General features: G+C 36.6%; 1 protein-coding gene across 1 annotated transcript in view; it reads right to left on the bottom strand.

Annotated features, from left to right (window-relative positions):
* Cngb3 (cyclic nucleotide gated channel beta 3) overlaps positions 1 to 24,630 on the bottom strand; it is a 147,682-nt gene that overhangs the window by 99,400 nt on the left and 23,652 nt on the right. Inside the window, exons 5-6 of the mRNA XM_013012407.1 lie at positions 23,952 to 24,096; positions 23,727 to 23,836 (exon numbers count right to left, since the gene is read on the bottom strand). Of these exons, the coding sequence (XP_012867861.1) occupies positions 23,727 to 23,836; positions 23,952 to 24,096 (255 nt within the window). The remainder of the gene's footprint in view (positions 1 to 23,726; positions 23,837 to 23,951; positions 24,097 to 24,630) is intronic.

Genomic DNA, 24,630 nt, shown 5'->3' with positions numbered 1-24,630 from the left:
CTGGCGGGGGGGGGGGGGAGTTGGGGAAGTGGGGAAGAAAGTGATAGTAGGGGAAAAACAGGAGGGGATAACAATGCTTGATAGGAAATGTACTCATTACCTTACTCATGTGATTGTAACCCCTTTGTACAGTATCTTTGCAATAAAAAATGTTAAAACCAAATAAAGTGAGAGATACCAGAGGTTCTTTTTGCTATATAACCCAGAAATAGGCTGTATGGAGCTACAGCAAGGAGGTACCATCTATAACCCAAAAGAAAGCTATCCCTAGAAAGCCTCAGATTAGAACCTTAATCTTAGACTTCCAGGTTCTGGAAGTGTCAGAAAGTAAATCTCGACTATGACAGCACTAGCATACGGATACAGAATATAAGTATCTAGAAAAGATACTTTTTTTTTTTTAGTGTCAGTCCTGGGGCTTGAACTTAGGGTCTTGGTGCTATTCCTGATCACTGTTTTCCCTCAAGGCTAGCACTCTACCACTTAACCCACAGCTCCACTTCTGGCTTTTTGGTGCTTATTCAGATGACCAGCATGAGCCAACAACACTTGACTGGATAAGGTTTTTCTTATTAGGCAAATGGGGGGCTAGAGGTGTGATTCAAGTGGTAGAGGACCAGCCCAAGCAAGGTCTCACATTCACCCTACAGTGCCGTTTCCCCCTCAACAAAAAGCAAAAGAAAAGCAAAAAGGAAAAGGAGAGACAAAAACACAGTCTAAGAAACTAAGATGTTGCTACCAATAATTTGGGAAATCTGAGAAATTTATGAAAGAAAACACACAGATTCCACTAAACCCATTTAGTGGTCACTAACTGTGACAGGGTCCAAACAGTGTTGCTGTTAAAACCAATCAACAAAACCACCGTGCATACCACAAGAGGTAATTGTTGCAAAGTGAGAGGTTTGTGGAGTGTTTAATCCATGAGCTTGGAAGGGGCTATAGTCATCCATTAGGGTGAGTACATGGCGAAGTGTATTTAGAGTTGTGGACTAGGTTGTCCTTCCCACCACAACTGTATTGAGTGAACAGAAGCAAAAACAATGATCTCTAAGCAGAGACAATTTGATGGTAGAAACACAGCTATCTCTGAGGTAGATGGCACAAATTAAAAAGAATGAAGGACCGTTTTGCCAGTAGTTGTGTTCTAGTCATTTCAAAAATATTTTAGCCTACAATCACCATAGAAAGCCTAATCAGAAAAGATATCCATAGCAATGTTATATCCAGTAGCAGAGGAAGTGATCTTCTTTACATAAGCAATAAGTGATTGGGGAAGGCATGACTTATAGGCAATTAAACACAATCAGAACAATGAAAAGTTTGTCTACTTTCTCTTATCAATATATACCAATGATTTTAAATAATATTGATTAAATAATCTCACTCCAAGGTAGACGGTTGTAGTGTCTCATCTTTTTATGTTACTGATATACACAAGTTATGAGATATTTCAAGTACAAGCCTCAAATGATCAAAAAAAGTACAAAATCAATACAATGAAGTTCACTGAAGAAAATAAAACAAAAATCCCAAAGCTTAGGAAAGAGTTGTACAAAAAAGAAATGCACTCATTAACTGACTTATGAAATGGTAATCCCTCTGTACAACACCTTAAGAATAATAATATAATTGTATTAAAAACCCAGAAAAATGAACATATGACAAAACAGAATTAATAGCACAGTAATTTAAAAAAAAGATCCAGATGTTTGTAGACACCAGAGGATGTCTATTTTGTGTTAATTGACATAGATTATTGTGAAAGACAATCAATTAGGAACTTACAGATACAAAGACACCAAAATAGTAAGAAAACCAAAGATAGGAGTTGAACATAATTACTTAAGAGACACAACTGAAGAGAGAATTGATGAACTGGAATTCTCCTGGAATGTAGCCCAGAAAGACAACAAGTAAAAAGTATGTGAAAGAAGGTAAGGAAGGACAGAAGTAAAGATGGGTAAGAAGGGGATGGAGGTTAGCTCTTGAAGTTCTAACACTTAATACCTAGAGAAGACATTAGTAGAAGAGGAACAGATAAAGGATACATTATAGAGGAACATTTCTGAAGAAATGTGTATCTTCAGATGCAAAGAGGTCATCATGATCAAATACATGATTAAAAGAAAACTCTAACCGATACTCACATTAAAGAGAAAAATCCTAAAACCTTACAGAGATGGCAGAAAACTCACAGTGGAAGATGTGGTGTCTTCCTTCAGGTATTATGTTTTAGATCTTAAATACATTATAGGCCCAGCTACCAGTCTGTTGTATTGGGAGATGGTGAAACTTTTAGTTAGTGGACCTGGTAGAAGGAAGTAGGTTATCGGACTGTGATTTTGAAGCTTAGTGAACCCTTGTACCTCTTCTTTTTCTCTCTTCTCCTTGCTTCCTGATCATGTGCTGTCTGCCATGACGTTCTGCTTCACCACAGGTCCAAAGCAATAAGCCAACTACCCTGAACCAAAAAGTCTGTGAAACCCTGAACCAAAATGGAAATCTTTTCTGTGTTTAAATTTTTTCCAGGTATTTTGTTAAAGTGGTAGGAAGCCAAATAATACACTAGGATAGTTCAGAAGTAAAAAGTGCTTAAGAAGAGGAAGAAGCAGATGAAGAAGTTGGAATGCTTTTTGTTAGTTATAGAATGAAGAGGTCTGGTTAAAGGTTGGTTGAGAAACTCTTCATTGAGGAAGAGTTTAATATGCTGTAGCCATAAGCTGGGCAATGTGTCTACCTTACTACGGATTTGGGGGGAAAATGTTCAGGAGACATAACTTTCTATGAAGAAAAGGAAATCAAACTAGAGAGGAGGCGAGGCCTGTTGCTTTGTCATTAAGGAACAAAAATTCCAATCAGTACTAAAATATGGTGGACTGATGTCTTGGATTCTGACCCAGTTTCTCCCACTGAGTAAATGAGAAGAAGATAAGGAGACCAAGAAGCAGGAAAGACCGAGAGTGTAGCAAATGTCCCTACCCAAGCAAATGTCAACCACCCCGAGGCTTCACTTTCCCTCCGTCTTCTGTCTCTTCCTTCCTCCCTACATTTAGGACTAGGGATCAAAAGCAGGGCGTCTAACGCACTGAACCACCTACGTGATTCTCCAGTCCTTTTAACTTCTAGTTTGTTTTTCTGCTAGAGTCTTGCTAACTTTTTACCCAACTGGCCTTGAGTAGCTGGGACTCCTGTGGGAGCCGTCCCCCACCCCTCTGTTGTGGTTTTGTCCTTGAGGTGTGGTGATAGAAACAGAAGCTCATGAGGCAAAGATCAGCTTCATTCGTAAGGTGGCTGATGGAGATGTACCTGTCAGTCAGGGAGAGGATTCATTCAGAGCAATTCAATAATCTAAATGCAAATGAAGGCAATTTGTAGAAAGAAGGAAGCCACCACTGTGAGGCAATGATGTAAACCACATGTGAGACTCAGAGAAGCCAGAAATAGCACAAAAGGAAATCAGACACAGGCAGGAGAAAGTGGGGATGCTAATATTCAGAGATATCATGAAGACAATACGGTCATGGTTCTGCACATTGGGGTGCAGAATGCTCAACTCTGGTGATGTGTGTGTGTGCCTGCAGCCAGCTTCTAGAACCCTGGAACATCAGAGTTCCAGACCCACTTATTAGAAAATTCAGTATGTGACTGTGAAAACTTCTCAGATACATTCTTCCTAAGGATTGACTAGGGAGCGAATGATTTTCAAGGTTTCAGTTCTTGGACTGGAAAATATTTGCATAACTTTTTTTGAAAGCATCAAGAAAGACACCATCTTCATTCCAGCTAAGGAATTAAGAATACCTAATAAAGAAAGGACACGGAGTAAATATTCAGTTTGACATTGAGATAAAAGAGAGAGCAGTGCATATATTTAAGTCTACTCAGTGTCAAATTAATGGCTGAGTCTTTTCCTTCTTTTAGATAAAGAGCTGTGAAGATCCAACGAATTAATCTGAAACCTGAGAGGCAAACTATACATACTGAGGAAAGTGGGTAGCAAATGGGCAAAATTTTAAATTTGATTTTCAAATTTAAATGAAAGGCTGAAGTGTTTGAATTCTACTAAAAGTAGATTAATAAAAAGCAAGATGAAGGGCTGGGGAGGTGGCTCAGTGGTAGAATGCTTGCATTGCATGCATGAGGCCCTGGGTTCGATTCCTCAGCACCACATAAGCAGAAAAAGCCAGAAGTATTGCTGTGGCTCAAGTGGTAGAGTGCTAGCCTTGAGCTGAAGAGCTGAGGGACAATGCCCTGGCTCAGAGTTCAGGCCTCATGACTGACGGAAAAAAAAAAAAAGCAAGATGAAGCTGGCACAATGGCGCGCAGCTGTCATGTTACCTATGTGAGTGCTTGATTGAAGATCAGTAGGCCAGATGGGGCAAAACGTTCATAAGACACCATTGCAACAGAAAAAGCTTGTATTGTAGCATATGTTTATGAACTCAGCTACAGTTGGAAGCATGAATAGGAAGATTACTGTCCAGGCTTTCTTCCACACAGTGTGAGACCCTATCTGAAAAATAACCATAGAAAAAAGACTGGAGGTATGGCTCATGTCATAGAGCTCCTTCTTTGCAAGTAAAAACTTTAGTTTAAACCTCAGTACTATAATTCCCCTACCCCTACCACCCCAAAAAGAGCAAGAAAAAGCAAGATAAAAATTAAGTTACTGATACTGTTAAAACACAGTGAAAGAACTTTATTGGCATTCTGGTTTTATATTGAAACTTTCCTTCAGATGCAAGTATGTGGTAATAACTTTCCTCCTTCTTTTAGATATTACATTCATGAGGAAACCTGTACTGTTTTGGTCACTGCCATTGTCTTGATTGTTGTCTGCTATTTGCTGCTGAAGATGGACCTGCAGAACATCGGGGAAACTATTAATAAGCTACCCACTGAGCTTTAACAGGTGAAAAAGAAATTTAAAGGAGGAAAGATATTCTTTTCAAAAATGGTATAGGAGTAACTAGACATTCATAGGGAAAAACATTGTATAATAATTAACTTAAAATGGATCATGGACTGAAAAAAAAGAAACACAAAACTATAAAACTTTTGGAGAAAAGGAAAACCCCTTCTCATTCTAGGGTTAAATTTGACACAAAAATCACACCCTGGAAAGAACAAATTAAATGATTACAATCAGAAACTTTTGCTTTATGAAAGGTTCTATTAAGAGAATGAGAAGACAAGCTACAGCCTGGTAGAAAATGTTTGTAGACAAAGGCCTAGCATCTAGAGTGTGTAAAGAAATTAACCACGAGAATCTCGTTAGAGAACAAGTTTTTGTTCCCTTTTGGTAGTGGGGATTGAACCAGGGCCTTGCACATGATAAGCAAGTGCTCTACCAGTGAGCTCTAGCATTAACCTGCAGTCTCATGATAAAGTTGGCCAAAGACATGAACAGGCATTTCATTGGAGAGCATATACAGATGTCTAAGAAATATGTAAATAGATGTTCAGCATCATTGGATACTAGGGAATGCAAATTAAAACCATAGGGTAATTTCACTTGGTCCCTTTCAAAATAGCTAAAATAAATAATGAGAATGCTAAGTTTGTGAAGAAAAATGATCACTCATAAATGTCTGGTTGAAATGGAAAATGGCATAGCCACTGTGGGAAAAGTAGCCTACAGTTATACGTGAACATTTATCACAGAGAAATAAAAGACTAGTTCACAAAATACTTGTACAAAGATATTCATAATAGCTTTATTTGTAATAACCCTAAGCCAGTTATAACCTGGATGTCCCTCAACTGGTGAATGGTTAAACAAACTGTGGCATGTCCGAGTCACAGGATACTTTTTGACCCTAACAAACAGACAAATGCACAATAAGAAATAAACTATTGTAAATAGGGATACAGGTGGACCCATTGCAACAGTGAGATGTACAAGATGCTATGTCAAAAAATGAATTTTACAACTTTTGCAGGCGGTGGAGATGGGAGGGCAGGGATGGTAGGGGAAAAACAAAGGAGGAGGCAACAATGCTTGATAAGAAATGTACTCATTACCTTGCCCATGTAATTGTAACCCCTCTGTACAGTATTCTCTCAATAAAAAAACTTATTAAAGAACAAAGAAATAAACTATTGATGCAAAGCTGGATGAGTCACTGGAAAATCATACTGATCAAAAGCCATTCTTAGGATGTCATGTTTACACAGCTAGTATTCTAGAAAAACCAAGGATTTTGCCTTTTCCTATAAAAAAGAGAAAGGGGACTTACACTTAAAGGTTGGGCTCCTGTCTGTAACTTTCTAGATCTAGACATGCAAGATGACATAGAAAGCAGTGTTTCTCAACCTTTAATGTGTGAATAGGTCAACCATTAACATGATTCCATTTATAAACCATTTTTTTTTGCCATGACAAAAGCGTAGAGTGATATTCAGGGGTCACTTGAGTAGGGTGTAGACATGAAGAGAGAGATAGTTTGCTCATAGGATGGCCACATATGGATCTTTGTGGTTATAGAGTTATTTTGAATCTTGAATATGGTGGTGCATTCTTGAACTTGCACATGCACCAAAGGCATATGAAAGTAAATAAAGTAAATACACATATGAATGTGTATACAAGCAAATCAGGAGAAATGTGAATAAAATTGGCAGATTATCAGAGTTAACATCTGGGTTGTGATATCTGGTACTGTGTTCTGTAAGATGTTACCATTGGGAGAACAAGGTATCTTTCCATATTATTATATTTTAACAAGGATATCCAAGTTAAGTGTTTAATTAATAAAAGCTGTCATCAACCTGAAGCCAGGCTCCTTACTTAGTTATGGTTAGCATACTTGGGAACAAACATGGAGTTCCAGTTGCTATAGAATTGTTTGTGGATTGTAGCTTAGCATTCCAGTGTGAGCTGATCAGGTCCTACAGAGACCTGTGGAGTTAGAATCTTCATTTTAAAGGATGATTTGTATGGACACTAAAAGCTGTTAAACATTGTTTCTGGAATAGTCATGGCGATTTGTCTGAAAAGTGCTGATTAGAGCTCAACTTTATTATGCTTAAACATTCTATTTTCTTGCACAAAAGGTAAAAGTTCTGATTGGGAATACTAGCTGAGTCAGTGTGACATGTGATTCTTAAAAAACCAATGAGATGGGCTTTCATGTCTTTTATTTTTTTAGATAAGCGAAGTGAATTTTAGTCTATCTAGTTGAAAAGCCATGCATGAAAATAGGTGCTAGAAGGTTATAAACAAATTAACGCCATCGAAGAGAGAAAAGGAAATTAGATTTCCGTGTTTGTTTATCCTTGATTTTAAGAGGTCAAATGAATCTTATAATGAATATTTTATCTTATGAAGCAGGGAACAGTCAGAATTCATGGAACACATCTACTACATAATACAGTTATTTGTGTCCTCTTTTGGTGCTAGAGGGTATTTGTTAATATTTAAACAGAACAATACTAACTTAATTTGCTCATCCATAGGGTAAAGCTAATATTTTACTGAGGTGAAGAATATTACAAACTATAGGTAACTACTTTTGGTTCTCCAAGAGGAAAATAAGGAAAAATGAAGAACACTGTGTGAAAGAGGAGCGTAAGTTTCCCAAGCTTTTTCAGAGAGGCGGATCCATCTCCTGATGAACACTGTCATCAAATCTTATAGTCAGTATGGCTTGCAGTGTCTGTGCAAATACATCTGCATAGTCTGTCACAAACTGTGTTCCATTGAATATTCACTTCAAAAACCCTAATGTCTGAATGGCCTAACAGCACATATCTGTAAACCTCGCTCATAAATCATGTGGGCATGGTTGAGGATGTTGGCCATTTGATCTATTTGTAGTCACAGCAGATCTTGGATGTGCATCACAGATTTTTATGTAAATGAGGAACATCTACAGTCATATGAATTTGCATCTGCAACTTGATTTTTCTTAGGGAATGTGACAGAATCATTCTGTTGGCCACAAGCAAACTGTAAAAGCAATGTAAGAGAGATAATATCGTTAAAGTACTGAAAAACCCTACGGATCTACTTTTTTTGTTTAAATTGCTATTTGAGAAGAAGAGGTAATTGTCAGCAGAATTGTGCCTGAATTCTTTGGGAAACTGAAAAATGATATTTATCTTTTATGCAATAACACCAACCTGTGGTAATCTACATTGATTGGCAGTTGAAATTATTATGGATCTTACAATAGTAGGTTTTTACTCAGGTGGCAAGGTATTGGCTTAAGGCTTTTAAATAAGAATATGGTGATATTGGTGGTGAAAACTGCCGTGCCATTGCTGGAGGTAGGTATAGGGCTGTTATAACCATGAACAATAGGCATTTTTATTTGCTAGGAGGAAGAGAAATGTCAAGTTTTGCTGTGTTGTTAGACCATTTAATTTTTTTCCCTTTTTTTTGTATTAGCTGACATTAGTTAAACAGAGGAGGATTTCACTATTACATTACCACTTATTTTTATAATATATTCCAACTGATTTTACCTTCTCTATCACTTTCCTTTCCCTACTCCTCAAACAATTCAAACAATTTCATTGCTCTAGGTTAACACATGCAGATAATCTACTATGACCACATTCATTTTCTACCATCTTCCTTGGTAATCCAACCTTTTTCAGTATTACTTACAACTGACCAAGAATTTGGGAACTTTTAAAAAGAAAAAGATCAGAAAGTATAGAGTTGTCATTTCAACATAACATCTTCAGAGAGGGGCTCTGGAATGTTAGCTTTATTAACTTTTCAGTGAAGTCACTTAGATAGTTTAAAGAACAGTTCCATGTTTTTAAGATTTACCACTCAGAAGAGCCACTTCATGTCAGTGCATAGATGTTTATAATTGAAAAAAAGAAAATAAATATTGACAAGGATATGAAGAAATTGGAACTCTTGTTTGACCTCATTGTTGAGAAACAAAGTGGTTGAGCAACTATGAAAAACATTATGGCAGCTCCTCAAAACGTTAATCACAGATTTCTCCCATGCCCCCCCCCCGCCCCCTAATTCAGCTCTTTAGGTACATACTGCAAAGACTTTGAAATTCCTTAAGTAAGGACAACTCCATAAGCAAGGATATGTACCCACACGCTCATAATAACACTACTCACAATAGCCAAAAGATGGAAATGGCCTAATACTCATTAGTGGAAAAGTGGCTAACAAACAATAGCATTTATTTCTCATACATACCATGGCATTCCCACGGAATATTTTTTTGTCCATCAAAAGAATGAAGTGTTCATACAGACCACAAAATAGATGAATCTTAAAAACATAAGGGTAAGTGAAGGAATGTGAACCCAAAAGACACATATTGTGTGATTCCATTTGTATTCTAGATGAGTACATAAATAGAAGAACACAGAATACCTATTAGTGGACACCAGGATTCAGAGTTACAGAGACAATGAGAAACTGATCGATAGGTGAAAAGGGTTCTACTTGATGGAAACATTTTGAAGAAAGAGAGGATGATTGCAGAACATTTCAAATTTAGTAACTGTTACTTAATTGTTCGCTTGCCAAAAGATAATTTTTTTTGTTATATAAATTTCTTCCTCAATTCTTTAGAAAACTCATCACATTCATTCCCTCAACAAACCTCTATTGATACACTAGGATTTTGACTTGGTGCTAGAGACACAATGCTAGAAGACCTTGCCCCTGGGAAACTGATTGGAATACTTGAAAATGTTATTCTCCTTTTCTTTTTTAAGTGGTCAAAAATTATGTTTAGCACTCCATTCTAGGACTAGAGATGCAGCTCGATGATACAATGCTTGTCTAGCAAGCATGGACCTTGGGTTTGAACCCTAGTACTAAAAATTGGAAAGTGAAAAGAATAATCAAATAAGCTAAGTACAGTAGTTCCAACCTAGTTACTCAGGAGGTGAAGATCAGGGAAATGCATTTTGGGATACTTCATTTCAACCAAGGTCTGGATGCAATGGTGCATGCCTGTTATCCTCAGTGACAGGAAAAGAATGAGTAGGAGGATCTTAGCCAAGGCATAAAGCGAGGTCCTGCCTTGAAGGGGTAACAAGTTTGACAAGAAATGTACTTATTACCTTACTTAAGTAACTGTAACCCCTCTGTATGTCACCTTGACAACAAAATAAAACTAAAAAAAATGTACTCATTACCTTACTTCTGTAACTGTAACTCCTCTGTATATCACCTTTACAATAAAATTTAAATAAAAAAGAGAGAAGAAAAGAACCAACATAAAAAACTTCTGGAGTCATGATTTAAGTGAAAAAGTGCCCGCTGAAGAAGTGTGAAGCAATGAGTGCAATACCACCACAAAAACACCAAAATAGATTACATATGTGTATGGAAAATGACATACAGAAACCCAAAGAATTGCAAGAATAAGCAGGCGATAAGAAAGTAGTAAGAAAGAAAGTAGAGGAGGAGAATATGGTCAAAGTTTATTATATTCATCTATGGAAATATCTCAATGGAACACCTTTGTACAAAATAATATGTGCTAACTAAAAAAAGAAGAGTTCTCTGTGACTGTGGTTGTAAAATACCAGGAAACCCACAAGCTCTTCTAATGCTGTTGAAAGGTTTGACATCAAGTTGTATGCTTTTAGTTTCCTGATTTTATGCCATATCCCTCTTTGGAAATCAATTCACCCTCCCCCCAATTTCATAAATGAGATGCAAAGTATCTGTCAATAAATATTCTTCTAAACGTTATTTGTTATTTAGAGATTCCTTAGAAATCAAATATAAATATCATTTCATCAGGAAAAAATGACATTTGAATCAACTGGCGTGTGAGCATTGTCATGATGTCATAGATGATGGTAATTAATTATCTTTGAGGAGTAGTATAGAAGGCATATTTCAAGCTTAAATATATTGGAGGCTCTGACTGGGTCAATAAAACATTTTTATAAATGCAGAAAAGCATTGTCTATAGAGTGTGGTTCCACGAACAACTTGTATTTCACCATGTGTTCTATGTTATTAAACAATTTTAATAGAGAAAAGTTTTTCATTGCACAGACAGAATTAAACTTGTTTAGCCTTTTTGAAAGGTAGTACATCATTTGCACCAAGATAAAAACTCCCCAGCTTGTTTTATTTCTCAAAGCAGATTTAGAAGTGGGGAGTGGGAGTTGGTTAGTGGGAAAGGGGTGGATTAATACAAAAGGAACTAGGAACTTGGGATTTCCAATGAGAAAAAGATGAGAGTTTGAAAAGAAGGAAAGTTTTGAGCTGGTGAAGTTGAGGAGCTCTGTGGTCATGGTGATCCATTTGAATGATTTCACAGTTGAATCCTGGATCAGGCCAGATCTCAGCAAGTTTTCAGTTAGTTTGAAAAGGTAGTTTGTTACTGGGGACATACATTCCTTTTCTCCCTTATTTACTTCCTTCCTTATTTTTTTTGTTTGAAATTTCATATTCTGAATTTTTCTGTACAGCCCCTTACTCTTCTAGTTTTTGGTGTTTTGTAAAATCCTATATTGTAAAATCAGCTAATGCCTATTTTCTTACAATTAGTAATTAATGACAGGGGAAGTGATTATTTGGATACGTCTTTATATTTTGAAGTTCAGTGAAGTGGAATACAATTTCATTTTTTTTCTTCTGAAAGCATAATGCTTAATTTCTTTAAAACTTAAGGATTTATCTTTTGCTATAATCCATTGGTTATAATATACATATTGCAAAAATAATCTTCATTTTTTCTTACATTGCTATAGTGCTTGATTCATAAAGTATAAGTGAAGTGGGCCTAAATTTGCAGATAAATAATAGTGTTAAGATGGTCAAGTACTAATACATTGTATATTCTTGTAATTCCTAACAAAGTTGGTATTCATTGATTCTTGTTGAATATTGTATAGATTTTGTCCCTGGACAAATAATGTAACTGATTTTTACAACAATCAAATGAAAAAATTTCTGAGAGCTATAAAATCTTTCATTGTCCAAAAAAACCACAATTAGTTTGAATATATTACTTTCACTAAATTTCTAGGGCTTTAGAAGTATTTTACTTGAGCTCTGCCAATAATCTCCATAATCTTTCTCAAAGTCCTGAGAAGAACCATTTGAAACCAAAAGTCCAGTTCATCTTCTTTTCTGCTTTTCTTCTTCATTTCCTCCCCATCTCTTCTGTCCATTCCCTTCCCTAGCCTTCCTCTTCATATCTTAATGTTTTCCTCTTTCCTTTTGTTTCTCCTCCGCTCCCTTCTTAATCTCTTTCCTCCTTTTAGTTTCTTTTCTCTCATTACTTCCTTCCCTCTTCTCCTTTCTCTTTTTTCTTCCACATCAAGCCAAATGAAAAAGCAAAACTTCCATGAAATTTTTGTTTCTTTTGGTAAGAGAATACTTAATTGCTAAAAATATTTCATTACATTTTGAAGAAAGGGAAGTCTAAACAGTTCCAAAGCAAATTATTATAAGAACAATATATAATATTAAAGAATATTTTTATTAGTTTATTTCACTTAAATAGTATATACATTGTAACCTCTGTTCTTTGTTTTGTTGTGTGTTAGTGATTAACAAGTCTGAATGAAGCATTTATATGACAGTTGGAAATTATTAAAGTACATTGCTTTCCATTTTCAAACACTTACATACTCAGTACCATTTACTTAAATGTTGAAAATTTGCCACTGGGAAATTTCCATAATGAACATTTTTAGCTAGTTGTGTTTAAATGATAAGTAGGATAAAAAAATTACTTTTTTCTTAAAGAATATAACTTCTTTCTCTATTATTATTTTCTTTTTACAAAATGTTTCTGCTTCAATTAAAAAGATTAAATTATTTAAATTCTCATTCCCTTTATCCTCCAACGTACAGTAACCTCAGAAGTAATAAAAAGATAAACTAATGACCCCAAAGTAGATGATCTGGTAAGATAAAGAGACATTGTTTTCAGTGATTTTTTAAAAGTTTTTTATGTTTTTTTATGTTTTCAGCAATTCTTAATTTTTATAATTAGCTATGAATATTTTTTATTGTTAGAGCCCAATATGCATTTTAGGAAATATTTCAACACTGAAAGAAATTAAATCTAATGAATTCTGTAATATTAGCAATGTTGAAATATTTTGGCAGTTGAGGCTTAAAAATCTGAAGTTCTAGTACAGACTTTATTCTTTTACTAAATCCTTACATGTATCCTTATGTCAAATATAGTTTAAATAGAAATAATATCACAGATACTGTATATTCCACTAAAATCTTTGCCTTTTCAGCCTTGTATCAATGTTGTATTTTAAAATACTTTCTGTATGAAAATAAGCTTTGTTTTTCTATTTTACTTGCTAGCAGTTCACAATTATCCAACTTGAAAAATTTGCATGTAATATCTATTCCTTTATTCTTTTAGATTCAGCTAGTCCTTTCTGTAGAAAAAAATGTGTTTGGCAAATTTAAGAATAAAGATCATGGGGCACAACTTCAAAAATTTAAATTTAAAATGTTCAAATATGTCAACATTGTTTTTTTAAATTTTATTTATTTTTTATTGTGAAAATACTGTACAGAGGGTTTACAATTACATGGGCAAGATAATGAGTACATTTCTTATCAAGCATTGTAGCCTCCTCCTTTGTTTCCCCTTCCCATCCCTTCCCATCCCCCCCACCCCCCCAATCCTCCTCCCCCAAAGTTGTAAAGTTCGTTTTCATATAACATCTTGTACTTCTCATTGTTGCAACGGGTCCACCTGTATCCTTATTTAAACGACTTGTTTTTCCCCTTCCCCTCCACAAATGATACCGACATGAAATACAGTGAAAGTTAATACTACAGAATTCATGAAATTTAATTTCTTTTAGGGTTGAAATATTTTCTGAAATCCACATGGAGCTCTAACACTTATAATAATCCATAACTTTATATGACTTGGGGCAGAGAAGGCAGGTTTTGGAGGTCAATTCAGAAGTTTTCTAGTACAATTTATCTTAAACAAGACTCTGTTCCACTTCCTATCTGGACAGTAACTACTCAGTCTTTCAAGATGAACCCTCTGTGGACTGCTTGTAGTAATAAAAAGAGTAAAATACCAGGCAGAGTATTAACATACTATGCAGTCATAACCACCTCATCTCACAGTAGATTTTTTTTTTTTGGGTCCGGTTGTGGGGCCTAAACTCTGGGCCTAGGCGCTGTCCCTCAGCTCTTCAGCTCAAGGCTAGCGCTCCCCCACTTGAGCCAGCGCCACTTCCGGCTTTTTTCATTTTTGCTTATGTGGTGCTGAGGAATCGAACCCAGGGCCTCATGCATGCAAGGCAAGCGCTCTACCACTGAGCCATCTTCCCAGCCCTCACAGTAGACTTTAACAATCATTCGACAGTTAAACACTTGGAAGTGATCACTTCTGCTATAGTACGTTCATACTCTTGTTCCTTTGTTAGGGATTTTTCTGTTAAAGATTTCCAAAGTATTTTTTTTTAATTTTAAAAATAAGGAGTCATTATTGAAAATTTGGAAATTATGGAAAAGGGAAAGGACCATAAAATTAAAAAAAAACCGATTAGCAGTTTGGTGCATATTAAGTCTTTGTTCTATGCATAAATACAAACAACTTTGTATCTATTTTTTGTTATTAATCATCTCATAGGCTTTTGTTGTAAGTATTTCTTAAGCTGGGTAATGGTGGTTTATGCCGATAATTCTAGCCAATGCAGGGGACTGAGATCTGAGGATGGAGATTTGAAGCCAGCCCAGACCAATTTATTAGCAAAAACCTGGAACTAGAGGCATGACTCCATGCTCAGTGATAACTTAAAACATTGATTTCAAACCCCAAACTTTGTAAAGATTTTGATGTCTGCAATAATCATATTTGCCTATCTACCTTAAGATGCTTGTTTTTTTTTCTGTTATGGACAGCAGAAAGTATTATTTTTAAGGTACTCTAAGGTGAATAAGTGGGAATGCTTGAGGCTAAACAGGAAACTGTTCTGGGGCTTTGTCTGCAGAGAGAGAACCTATTATCACTTCTGAAGGCTGACAGACTCGGTGATTTTGTAATTTGGTCTAAAGCATGATAGTCTATCAGTGAGACTCACTGCATTGTTCTGTCACGGAGTATTAAGGTGCATCCACATCTTGTATTACAGGCATGATGTTGTGCTTATAATAGATATTGCAACATCTTTTACCATGAAGATTTTATACACATTAGAATAGTGCCTTAGAACATATTCTCCCAAATAGTAGCATCAGATACTATTTTGGGGCATGGCTATGTCTAAGAATCTTGGTAACTTGCTGATGGTTTCTAAGAAATAGTATTCTTGTTTGAGAAGGATTATGTTTTTCTCTTCTTTTTCGAGCATTGGATATTCTTTTTTATTTTTTTTAACATTTCTACTAATTTGGCAGGCCAAGAAATAGCATGTAATTTTAATGAGCTGATTTTCATTACTCTTAACCTGAAAATGTGATATCTACTTACTGACCACCCTTTTCCCACTTGTTAAGTGCTACAGCTTTTGAAGTCATTTTCTTTGTCTCCCCTTTGTATAAGCTTTTCATGTGTTCTGTAGGTGTGAATAATAAACAGATTTTAACTGTTCTTTGTGTATCTGCTCTGTTCTTTAACACAGGGAAATTTTTATTTTCAGATGCTCCAATCAAACTACATTTACTTTTACCATTTCTTTCAGATTAAAAATGCATCATGTATTTGATGATGATCCACTTTAATTTTCATGCAATTAAAACAATTTTAATTTTACCTTCATTCCTTTGAGATATATTTGGCTCTTTGTTTTGAGTTGAGAAGGTAAATATTCTTTCCTTTCTTACAAATAATTCCTCACCTAACACAACTTTACAAATACTCCTTTGTTTTCTTGTGATCTGTGAATGTCATCTCACATTTCCTTTTAAGGAGATTATTCTTTTTCTATCATTTAGATTAGTATTTTGAATTAGACTCTTTACTCTTTAAGCCCAAGTATTTTTAAAGTGCATAGAAGTCTTTCTTTCTTTCTTTCTTTTTTTTGGTGGGGGGGGGTCCGGTCGTGGGGCCTGAACTCTGGGCCAGGGCGCTGTTCCTCAGCTCTTCAGCCCAAGGCTAGTGCTCTACCACTTGAGCCATAGCGCCACTTCCAACTTTTTTCTTTTTTCTTATGTGGTACAAAGGAATCGAACCCAGGGCCTCAAGCATGCAAGGCAAGCACTCTACCCCTGAGCCACCTTCCTAGCCCCAGAAGTCTTTCTTATTGCTATATCAGAATAATGATTTTCCTTTCAGGTGGGAATGAAAAAAAAATCCAGCCAGACTGCATATTATGTTGATGAAGCGAATTGAGAGTAGAATAGCAAGGAAAAAAGGAACTTAAGGATAATTTATTTTTTCTATAATGGGAATTCACTGAGGGCCCATAAGTCCTGTTCTAGTTGTTTCCTTCAACCCTTACTCATGGCTTTCTTTTGATCTCAGCTTCCCAAAGATTCTGATTTTGTGCGCTGCCACATGACATCTAGTAGATGGACACTAGAGGGCAGTATAGTTGCATGTTTGTGTGTGCTCCGGGATGCTCTTCAAAAGTGGTTCTGAGCAGAGCTGAGCTTTGTTGTGACTGACTATGCCTTTTTTTCTTAATCCATAACTTGGTTCAGCAGCCTACTTCATGATAGGAGCTAGTGCTGAGAAGACTAGGGAATATTGCCACAGAGTTTGTGCAGTCAAGAAAAGCCTTCTTTGGGTCTTACACTATAAGCTTATAAAATCATTTGCATCTTTCAACAAAAAAACAATGTTTACTATTGGGATTATGAGTATTTTTATTTTTATTTTATGCTTTTTTGTTTTCAAAATGTCTACAGTAGCAAATGTGAAAGAGAAAGAAAGATTACTATAAAAGTTAAAATCCTTATTTCTAGCAGACAATCCTATTGCAAATTATTAAAGGACTGTGCTTATCAGATAGAAGAGGAAAAATTTACTAAGTTGCTGTTTCTTGTACTGTTAACCAGCAATAGAGAGAATTTAGCTGTCATGGAAGAGTGGGTGGAGAAGAAAGCAAAACACACATCCCAGGAAATCAGCTTCATTCAGGTGGCCTGGGTGGGAAGCTTGGGCTTTGTGGCTCCAGACTTCTGACAGAGGTTTCTCTCTAGTTGACTAGGACTTGCTCTAGCCTGAAAAGCTGAGAGTGAGTGGGAGGGGGGGGGAAGGTAAGGGGAAGGGGGAGAGTGGAGAGGGGGAGGAGGAGGGAGAGAGGGAGGGAGCAACCTCACCTTGTAGCATGATGTGCTCCAGGACTCAAGATACAATTTCTCATTGATCAGTTGTACTTTTTTTTTTAATGGAGCCATGGTCCTCCATAAAGTATAATCCAAATTGGATTTTGTGGGCCTACCTTGGCATCTGTCATTTTTGATATGATTTCAATGGAAAAATGCATTATGAGCTTCTAAGAACCAGTGACTTTCAAAACACTTTTTTAAAAATGGTATCTGTATGAAAAAAAATAACAAGAAGATAGTAGGATTTTTCAAATTCAAAAGTCACTAACAATCCAGGAACTGGAAATGTGGTATTAGCAGCAACATTTAAGAACAGATTGTTGTTAAAAATTAGATTTGAAATGAGCGTAAACTAGCTCATGTCCAAGCATTTTAAAATTATCCACAGACAATAAGCCTCCCCCCAAAAGCATCTTGGAAGAAACACATTGTCTATGATTTTTAATTATTTGCTAAATTCCTTTGCCAGCATCTTACTCTGAGTAGAATTCTCATATGTATTTCTGCTAGTGAGTAGGCCGCTTTCTTCTTGGGCCAATTAAACTACTGTCTTGGAAAGCTTTCATTTTTGTTGTTTGGGTTTTGTTCTGTTTTGCACAGTGTTCACCAGCTCAAATTATTCTATGGATCAATAAACTAATCGCTGAAGATCAAATAAATCTCAGGTGTGAGGAGAAATGAAGATACTGTTAGAATGATCCCTGGTATGCCCACCCCTCATCTCTGTATGCTGTGTGTGTTTCCCAGTGAATGGGCCTGTGGGTTACTGAGTTTCGAATGCAAGATTATCCTGGATTACTGGTTGGGTCCAGTCTAATCATGTAAAGCCTTTAGAAGCAGAAAACCTTCTCTGGCTGCAAAGCCATGAGTGGCTATACAGAAAAAAAATTGTGAAAGATTAATAGCAAGGACAGATTGGGTTTCAGGGACAAAACCAATCAAAATATGCAGCTCCAACAGCCTCTCCAGTGAGGAGCTGCACGTGGTTTATATATGACAACAGGAATCTTGGCTTGGGGTGTACGGTGAGATGGAAAGTTGTGAAGGCCTATTAATTATGTATTTGCCCAGTGTATGGAGTTGATACAAATGGTATGGATCATAGCGAAACACATAACATAGTCTGAGAGAGGCAGAATCAGATGCGGATGAGAAGAATCAAAGAGAAAAAAAAAACCAAAATGATGCTATTGTTTTTTTGGTCTGGTAAGCTTTTCATCAAGTCCTGGATGCAGACTTGTAAGCTTTACCACAGTCTTTACGGAGGCTCACACTAAATGTAGTTTTTGTATAAAATTACTTGTGCACAAACAGAATACAGTTCTTTTTATGTTATGGTTGATCGTTTTTTCAGGGAATATTTAGAAAAGTTTCTCATTGGAAGTACTTCTCATTGATGTACTTTTGCGGGTCCTGCTGACACAAATATCTGATCTAAGAAGGATGGATTGGGGACTGAGCAGAGATAGCTTAGCCTCAGGAGGTGGACAGGACAGACAGCTTCTCTTCCACTCCGATGGATGTCTGAACAAGGCCTATTGAAGTCTATGTGGACCATATGTTACATTTTCAGTGCCTTTCAAAACACATGTTGGTACGGTTTAAACAAAACATTCATTACTTACAAAATACCTTCTGCTTCTAATTTTAAAAGCATATGAGTGAAGGCACTGCTCATTAGTGTGAGAAAAGTGCTGTATTGAACTCCAAGTAGGAAAAAGTGTAGCAGCCTGGGAACTCTTTCATGTGGCCACCATTTGTGTCTTAATCTGGAGGGAAGCAAAACCTTTCTCCAATTAGCTTTTCCCGGAATAGAAGGGCTTACTGTGTGTCTCACAGCCTGGTGCTCTTGTTATGTGGACCGATGCTTCCTGAAGCCCAGACTTAAGCCATTTCTTTCTTTTCATTCAACTTTCATATCATGTCCTAGACTCTTGAAGTGAACACCAGAGCAGCTACCCTCTGATTACTGTGCTTTTGTGAAATCTGCTTATCCCATGAGACATTAGAGTAATTACAGTTGAAACCAACTATTGTAGATAGGAAATTAAATGCATAACTTTTTGTGCTTATGGAATCAGTTAAAGCATGAGAGTTCAATTTTGTTCTTTACCCCAAATAGCTTGAAACCACATTCATTTGTGCCTTTTTTTCCCTATGAGCTATTGGAAAAGACAGTGGTATTTATGATTAAGTTATGACATGGAACTTGATCAAATATATCCATGAAATGTGTGCTGAGTTATTTAAGGGAAATGAACTTGGCAACAGAATAAACTTAAGGATTTAAGAATAGTAACAAAGTGATGGGAAAAATCTCATCCTCCATTCAAAATTCTGAAACTTAAGAATCTCATTCATTCATTGATACTGCCATTTAGGATATATTTATTATAGGCCTTCTATATGTCAGAAAGCCTTTTGAGAACTGAGACTATAGAAGTAAACATAACAAAGACCTGTCCTCCAAAGTTTTATTGTCTAATAGGGAGAGATGGATAAAGCAGGTATTTAAATAGCTTTATAGAATATAAACCAGGAGTGGCAGTTAAAATTCCTGTCATCTCAGCATCATGCAATGGAGAGAATGTAACTAGGTGTTGTAGGACAGAAAGAGGACTATTGCCAGTGAGCTGTGGGTGGGTAGGTCAGAGGGTAAATCCCTTTACATCAATAGACAGGACAAGGGACAAAGGTGCTAGGCTCATTCTGTGGAGTAATAAGAGCTGAGGTAGTGAGTTCCAGAGCGCATGCATGCTATATTTGTTCATGGAAGCATACAGGACTTTTCTTCTGGTGGCTCCTATTTTATCTACTTGTCCTTTGCTGCTGGCATCGTTATTATGCTATAGCTTTCTATTGGTGTTTTAGCATCACTAGTGCTTGGCTGAGTACAAACAGGCCTGTTCTGCAAGCTGGCGGCACTGATGAACAGTTGTGATGAAATGAATCATTAGGCCAGGTAGAGGCAATTTGCCTAGCTGGTTGTTGGCACATAAACTAATTGCTAGGCTATTACTGTCTCAGCAGAATTAGGGTGAACATTTATCGCGAGAGAATTATTAGATGTTTCAGCTCTCTGTTTTATGTTTTACCACATCGTAGAACTAACTGTCCAGATACGATGGGGTGTTGGAAGAGTACAAGAATAAATGAAAAAAATGATCTTTTATATAAAGAAAGAACAGCTACCGATCATTTGAATTTCGTATAGTCAACCAAACCTCTTTTCTAGGCTTTGCTGTTTGTTCATGGGCAGTGAACATAGCCTTACTTGAAAACAACATCTTAATATGAGAATAATATTTAAACCTAAATTATACAGATACATTTTTCTTGTCAAAAACTTAAAAAGACACGTGTGATTTCACTTTTTAATTGCCCTCATGGGATTCTGCTAGAGTAAAACCCACTATGTTTATATTCACACAAGGGTTACCCTCAACTCCCTGATTTAAGGCCAGGACCCTGTGCTCAATATTTGTGATGAAATTCTCTATCCTTTTGGCAAAGGCTTCACATTAGAAAATCGTTTTTCCCCAATACATTTGCTGTTATTTTCTTTCTTTCTTTCTTTATTTTTTATTTGTGAACATACTGTACAGAGGGGTTACAATTACATGGGCAGGATAATGCGTACATTTCTTACCAAGCATTGCAGCCTGATTTGCTGTTATTTTCTATAACAGGTAAGTCCCTTACTTACAAAGGGAGGATGAAGGATGAGGGAATATCATAAGCTGCCATTCTCCACTTTGACTCTCATAGGCCAGCTGGATTTTTAAAATATTTTATTTCATTTATGTGGTACTGAGGAATCAAACCCAGGTCCTCATGCATGCTAGGCAAGCGCTCTGCCACTGAGCCACCTTCCTAGCCCTGATTTTTGTTGCTGTTTTTCTTTATGGGCTTGCTTTCCTCAGCTTCTCTGTGTGGGCATTTTTTGCTGCTTCTTGAAAAATCTATGTGCTGCAAGTCTGTGTCTAGTTTTCCCATCTCCCGTGGCTGAAAGGTCCTCTCACTAGGCAGGAATCTGTTTCCTTTCCCAGGTGACTATCTGCTACTTATCTCTCCTGTCAGCACCAGGTGACATGCTATCTGTCTCTCCTCTTGTTTCCTGCTAATGCCAGTCCTAAGCAGACCAATCACTTTCTTTCTCCTAGAAGAAGATTTTAAGAATCACTATGACTCACCCACTTTTCCTTTCACAGTGGGGAGCTTCCATTTCACTCATTTTAACCAGATCTTCCAGATTCTACCAATCATTTGAATTTCATATAGTCAACCAAACCTCTTTTTTAGGCTCTTGCTGTATTTGTACTTAGACTATTTGTATTGTGATTTGTATTTAGACCATGACAGATACATTAAAGAGGTTGGCTACAGAGATGTCTTTTTACCGTGAAAGGCTGCTTATTAAATATTGTCAGAATATTAACATTTAAGATTATTAAAATATAACTGAAACCCTATAAACAACAATAAAAAAGGAAGGAAATGCAATAAAGTTAGTGCAATTGTTCAAATAGTTCTGTTAGTTTTGATCTACCTCTATAAGTTTTTTTTTTTTCTCGGTCATGGGGCCTGCACTCTGGGTGTGGTCACTGTCCCTTAACTCTTCAGCAAAATGCTAGCACTCTACCAGTTGAGCCAAAGTGCCTCTTCTGGATTTTTATGCTTATGTGGTGCTAAGGAATTGAACCCAGGGCCTCATGCATGCAAGGCAAGCACTTTAACACTGAGCCACCTTCCTAGTCCTTCTATAATTATTTTATGCTGAAAACAACATTAATCAAAAGTTTTTCCTACAAACCACAACTCTAAGTTTATGATGGAATTATATGTATGTATGTATGTATGTATATGTATATATATATATTTTTTTTTGGTAGTGGTTTTCTTTAGAACTCATTTAGTCTTTTGAGACAGAGATGGACATATTGCTGCATGTTGTTTGGCCTTAAGTTTAAGGGAATTTCATTTTGCTTTCTTATAATGTCAAAATATGGACTTCTAGATTAAAAATTAAAACAAGTCAGGCTATATGCATCACATGTTCCCCCATCCCATATGACAACTCTCAGCTAGGCTGATTCTTTGTGAAAACCTTGCTTACAAGTTCAGCTTGGTATTCCCTCCAACCTGTCTCTACTGTTGTCAGGTTTGCTGAGCATTTTTCTGATCCTCAGTGTATCTAATTCATGAGTGCTACAGGCCTCTCTTGTAGATGTCTGGTCTTCTCATGCAATTTTCAAAAATGTTCAATCAATATCAATCGATTGTATCACGGCTTCTCTCACTTTTCTAAGTACTCAAGAAGATCCATTTTTTGAAAGTTGTAATTTAAGTACGTAAAACAATATAACAAGTGCTTAATTTTCTTCTTTCTATGTTGACAGGAAGGGAAAAAGAAAAAAGAGAGACACAGAAATTGTGTCTGCTCTGCTTTTTTTTTCTTAAATGACAACAGGCATCTGAGCCGTCCTCTCCCCAATAGTAGTTTTCAGACAGGACATCAAGCTGGATGTGTAGTCCTTGCTCAGGGTCACTGCACATATTCAAACATTTTGTGTTTCATGCACTGACTCATGTATAACCACCTACCTCAAGAGTACGCTTGAAGCTTCTGAAAGAATTCAGCTTCATCTTGGTGAACAGTATTTAATTTGTGGTGGCATTATTAGGGACTTTTAAGTAGAGAAATCACGGTGGAGGCCATAGCAGAGAAATGTAACACATAATGTGGAATATAGAACTATTTCATTATTTGTCATAGGTTGTATATTTAGATCTACTACTACACATAGCCTGTAATGTGTAGTGTAGTGTAGAAGTCTTTTCTTCCCCAGCTGGTTTCAAATTTTGATGCTCCAGTCTCAGACTCTTGAGTAGCTAGAATTACAGGTATGAGCTACTTATGCTAGGTTGCTTACAACTTTTTTGGTAATACTATCTTTTTTTCTAATGTAGTAAACTTTATCAAGCATTTGTATTATTGCTTTTAGACCTCTGGCTCACTGGGAATTTATACTGGTGTGTGGCTTGGGAGTCAGGTTCAGTTTTAGTAATTTTCATGTGGCTATCCAGTTATGTTAACACCACTTAGTGTGGTTTCATGTCTTTCTTAAGAATTTTAGATGTCAACTTTATATGCTATTTTTATGTAATTAGTTCTATTTGTGTACTTATTATGTTTTAATGATTTATTTTTTCATGTGCCAATGTCATACTTACTTAGGTTTTAGTAAGTTTTAACATCTGGTAGGCATGAAATCACATCTGTAATTCTTAGTTTTCATTATTTTCCTATTTTTTGCTTTCTTTTTATTTTTTCAAATGAATTTTATAATAACTTGGTATTGAAATTAACTATCTAAAAAAGACAAAAAGAGGAAAACCCAAACAGAAAAGCAAAAACAGATATCTTACAATATTTCTTTTATTTCTCAGTTTTGGTATGCAAAACTTTCCTAGTTCTTCCTTCCAAGCATTCATTCACTTTGCTTTGTTATAAGGTGAAGTATTCCAGAAGCCAGATTTTGGAAGACGGGATATTGGAGTCATTAGTTTAACAGTAGCGGTCTGCCGGCCACCCATGGTTACAAAGGCCTGTAGCCCCCAAATACATGTAACACAGATAGGAAGCAGGCTAGAGAGAAAAGAAAGAACAAAAAACAATAGCAACAAACCAATTCAGCTCCAATGGAGAGCTGAACTGGGATACCATGATGACTGGAGAAGAGCCAGCGGACAGGATACAGGACATGACCGCGAAGTCACACTGACATGGTAATGGAGCCTGGACTCGCTTGGGTTTAAATAGGGTCATAGCAGGGGGCAGATCCACAGGAAATTCCCCATCCCTGGCACTAGATTGACAGATTCAGTAACCTATCAGCCAAGTGCTCTCCTGCCTCCAGGGATCTGGGTGTGCCCATTACCTGGGAGGCAGGTGATAGGCCAGGGCATTTCCTTCCCCCAGCATGAAGACAAGATGCCAGACCCTATCATCCACCATGTGGCCAATATGGCACTGGACAGACCTGACCTTCTCACTTAAGTCTATGATTAAAGTTTTGAGGTTACTTAAATGGACATTAAAAATGTTATTTATGCCAGATGTTTTCAAATTTTTAGCTTTGAAAAAAGTTAACTTTTAGTTTCATGGCATAGTGGTTGGACAACATAACCTCTGTTTTCGCTGCATTTGGTTCCGGTGCTCTAAGTCTTGTATTCACGTTTTTCTAATTTGGGGAGTGGAAGGGAAATAACAAAATGCTGAAATAAGGACACAGGTTGACCCATTGTAACAATGAGATGAACAAGACACTATGTTGAAAAACGAACTTTATAATTTAGGCGGGGGAGAGGAGGGGAAGTGTAGTTGTGGAGGTGAGAGGGAA

The sequence above is a fragment of the Dipodomys ordii genome, unplaced genomic scaffold (genome assembly GCF_000151885.1).
Source record: "Dipodomys ordii isolate 6190 unplaced genomic scaffold, Dord_2.0 Scaffold17, whole genome shotgun sequence".
NCBI classification, from domain to species: Eukaryota; Metazoa; Chordata; class Mammalia; order Rodentia; family Heteromyidae; genus Dipodomys; species Dipodomys ordii.
This window is presented reverse-complemented; position numbering and strand designations above follow the sequence as displayed.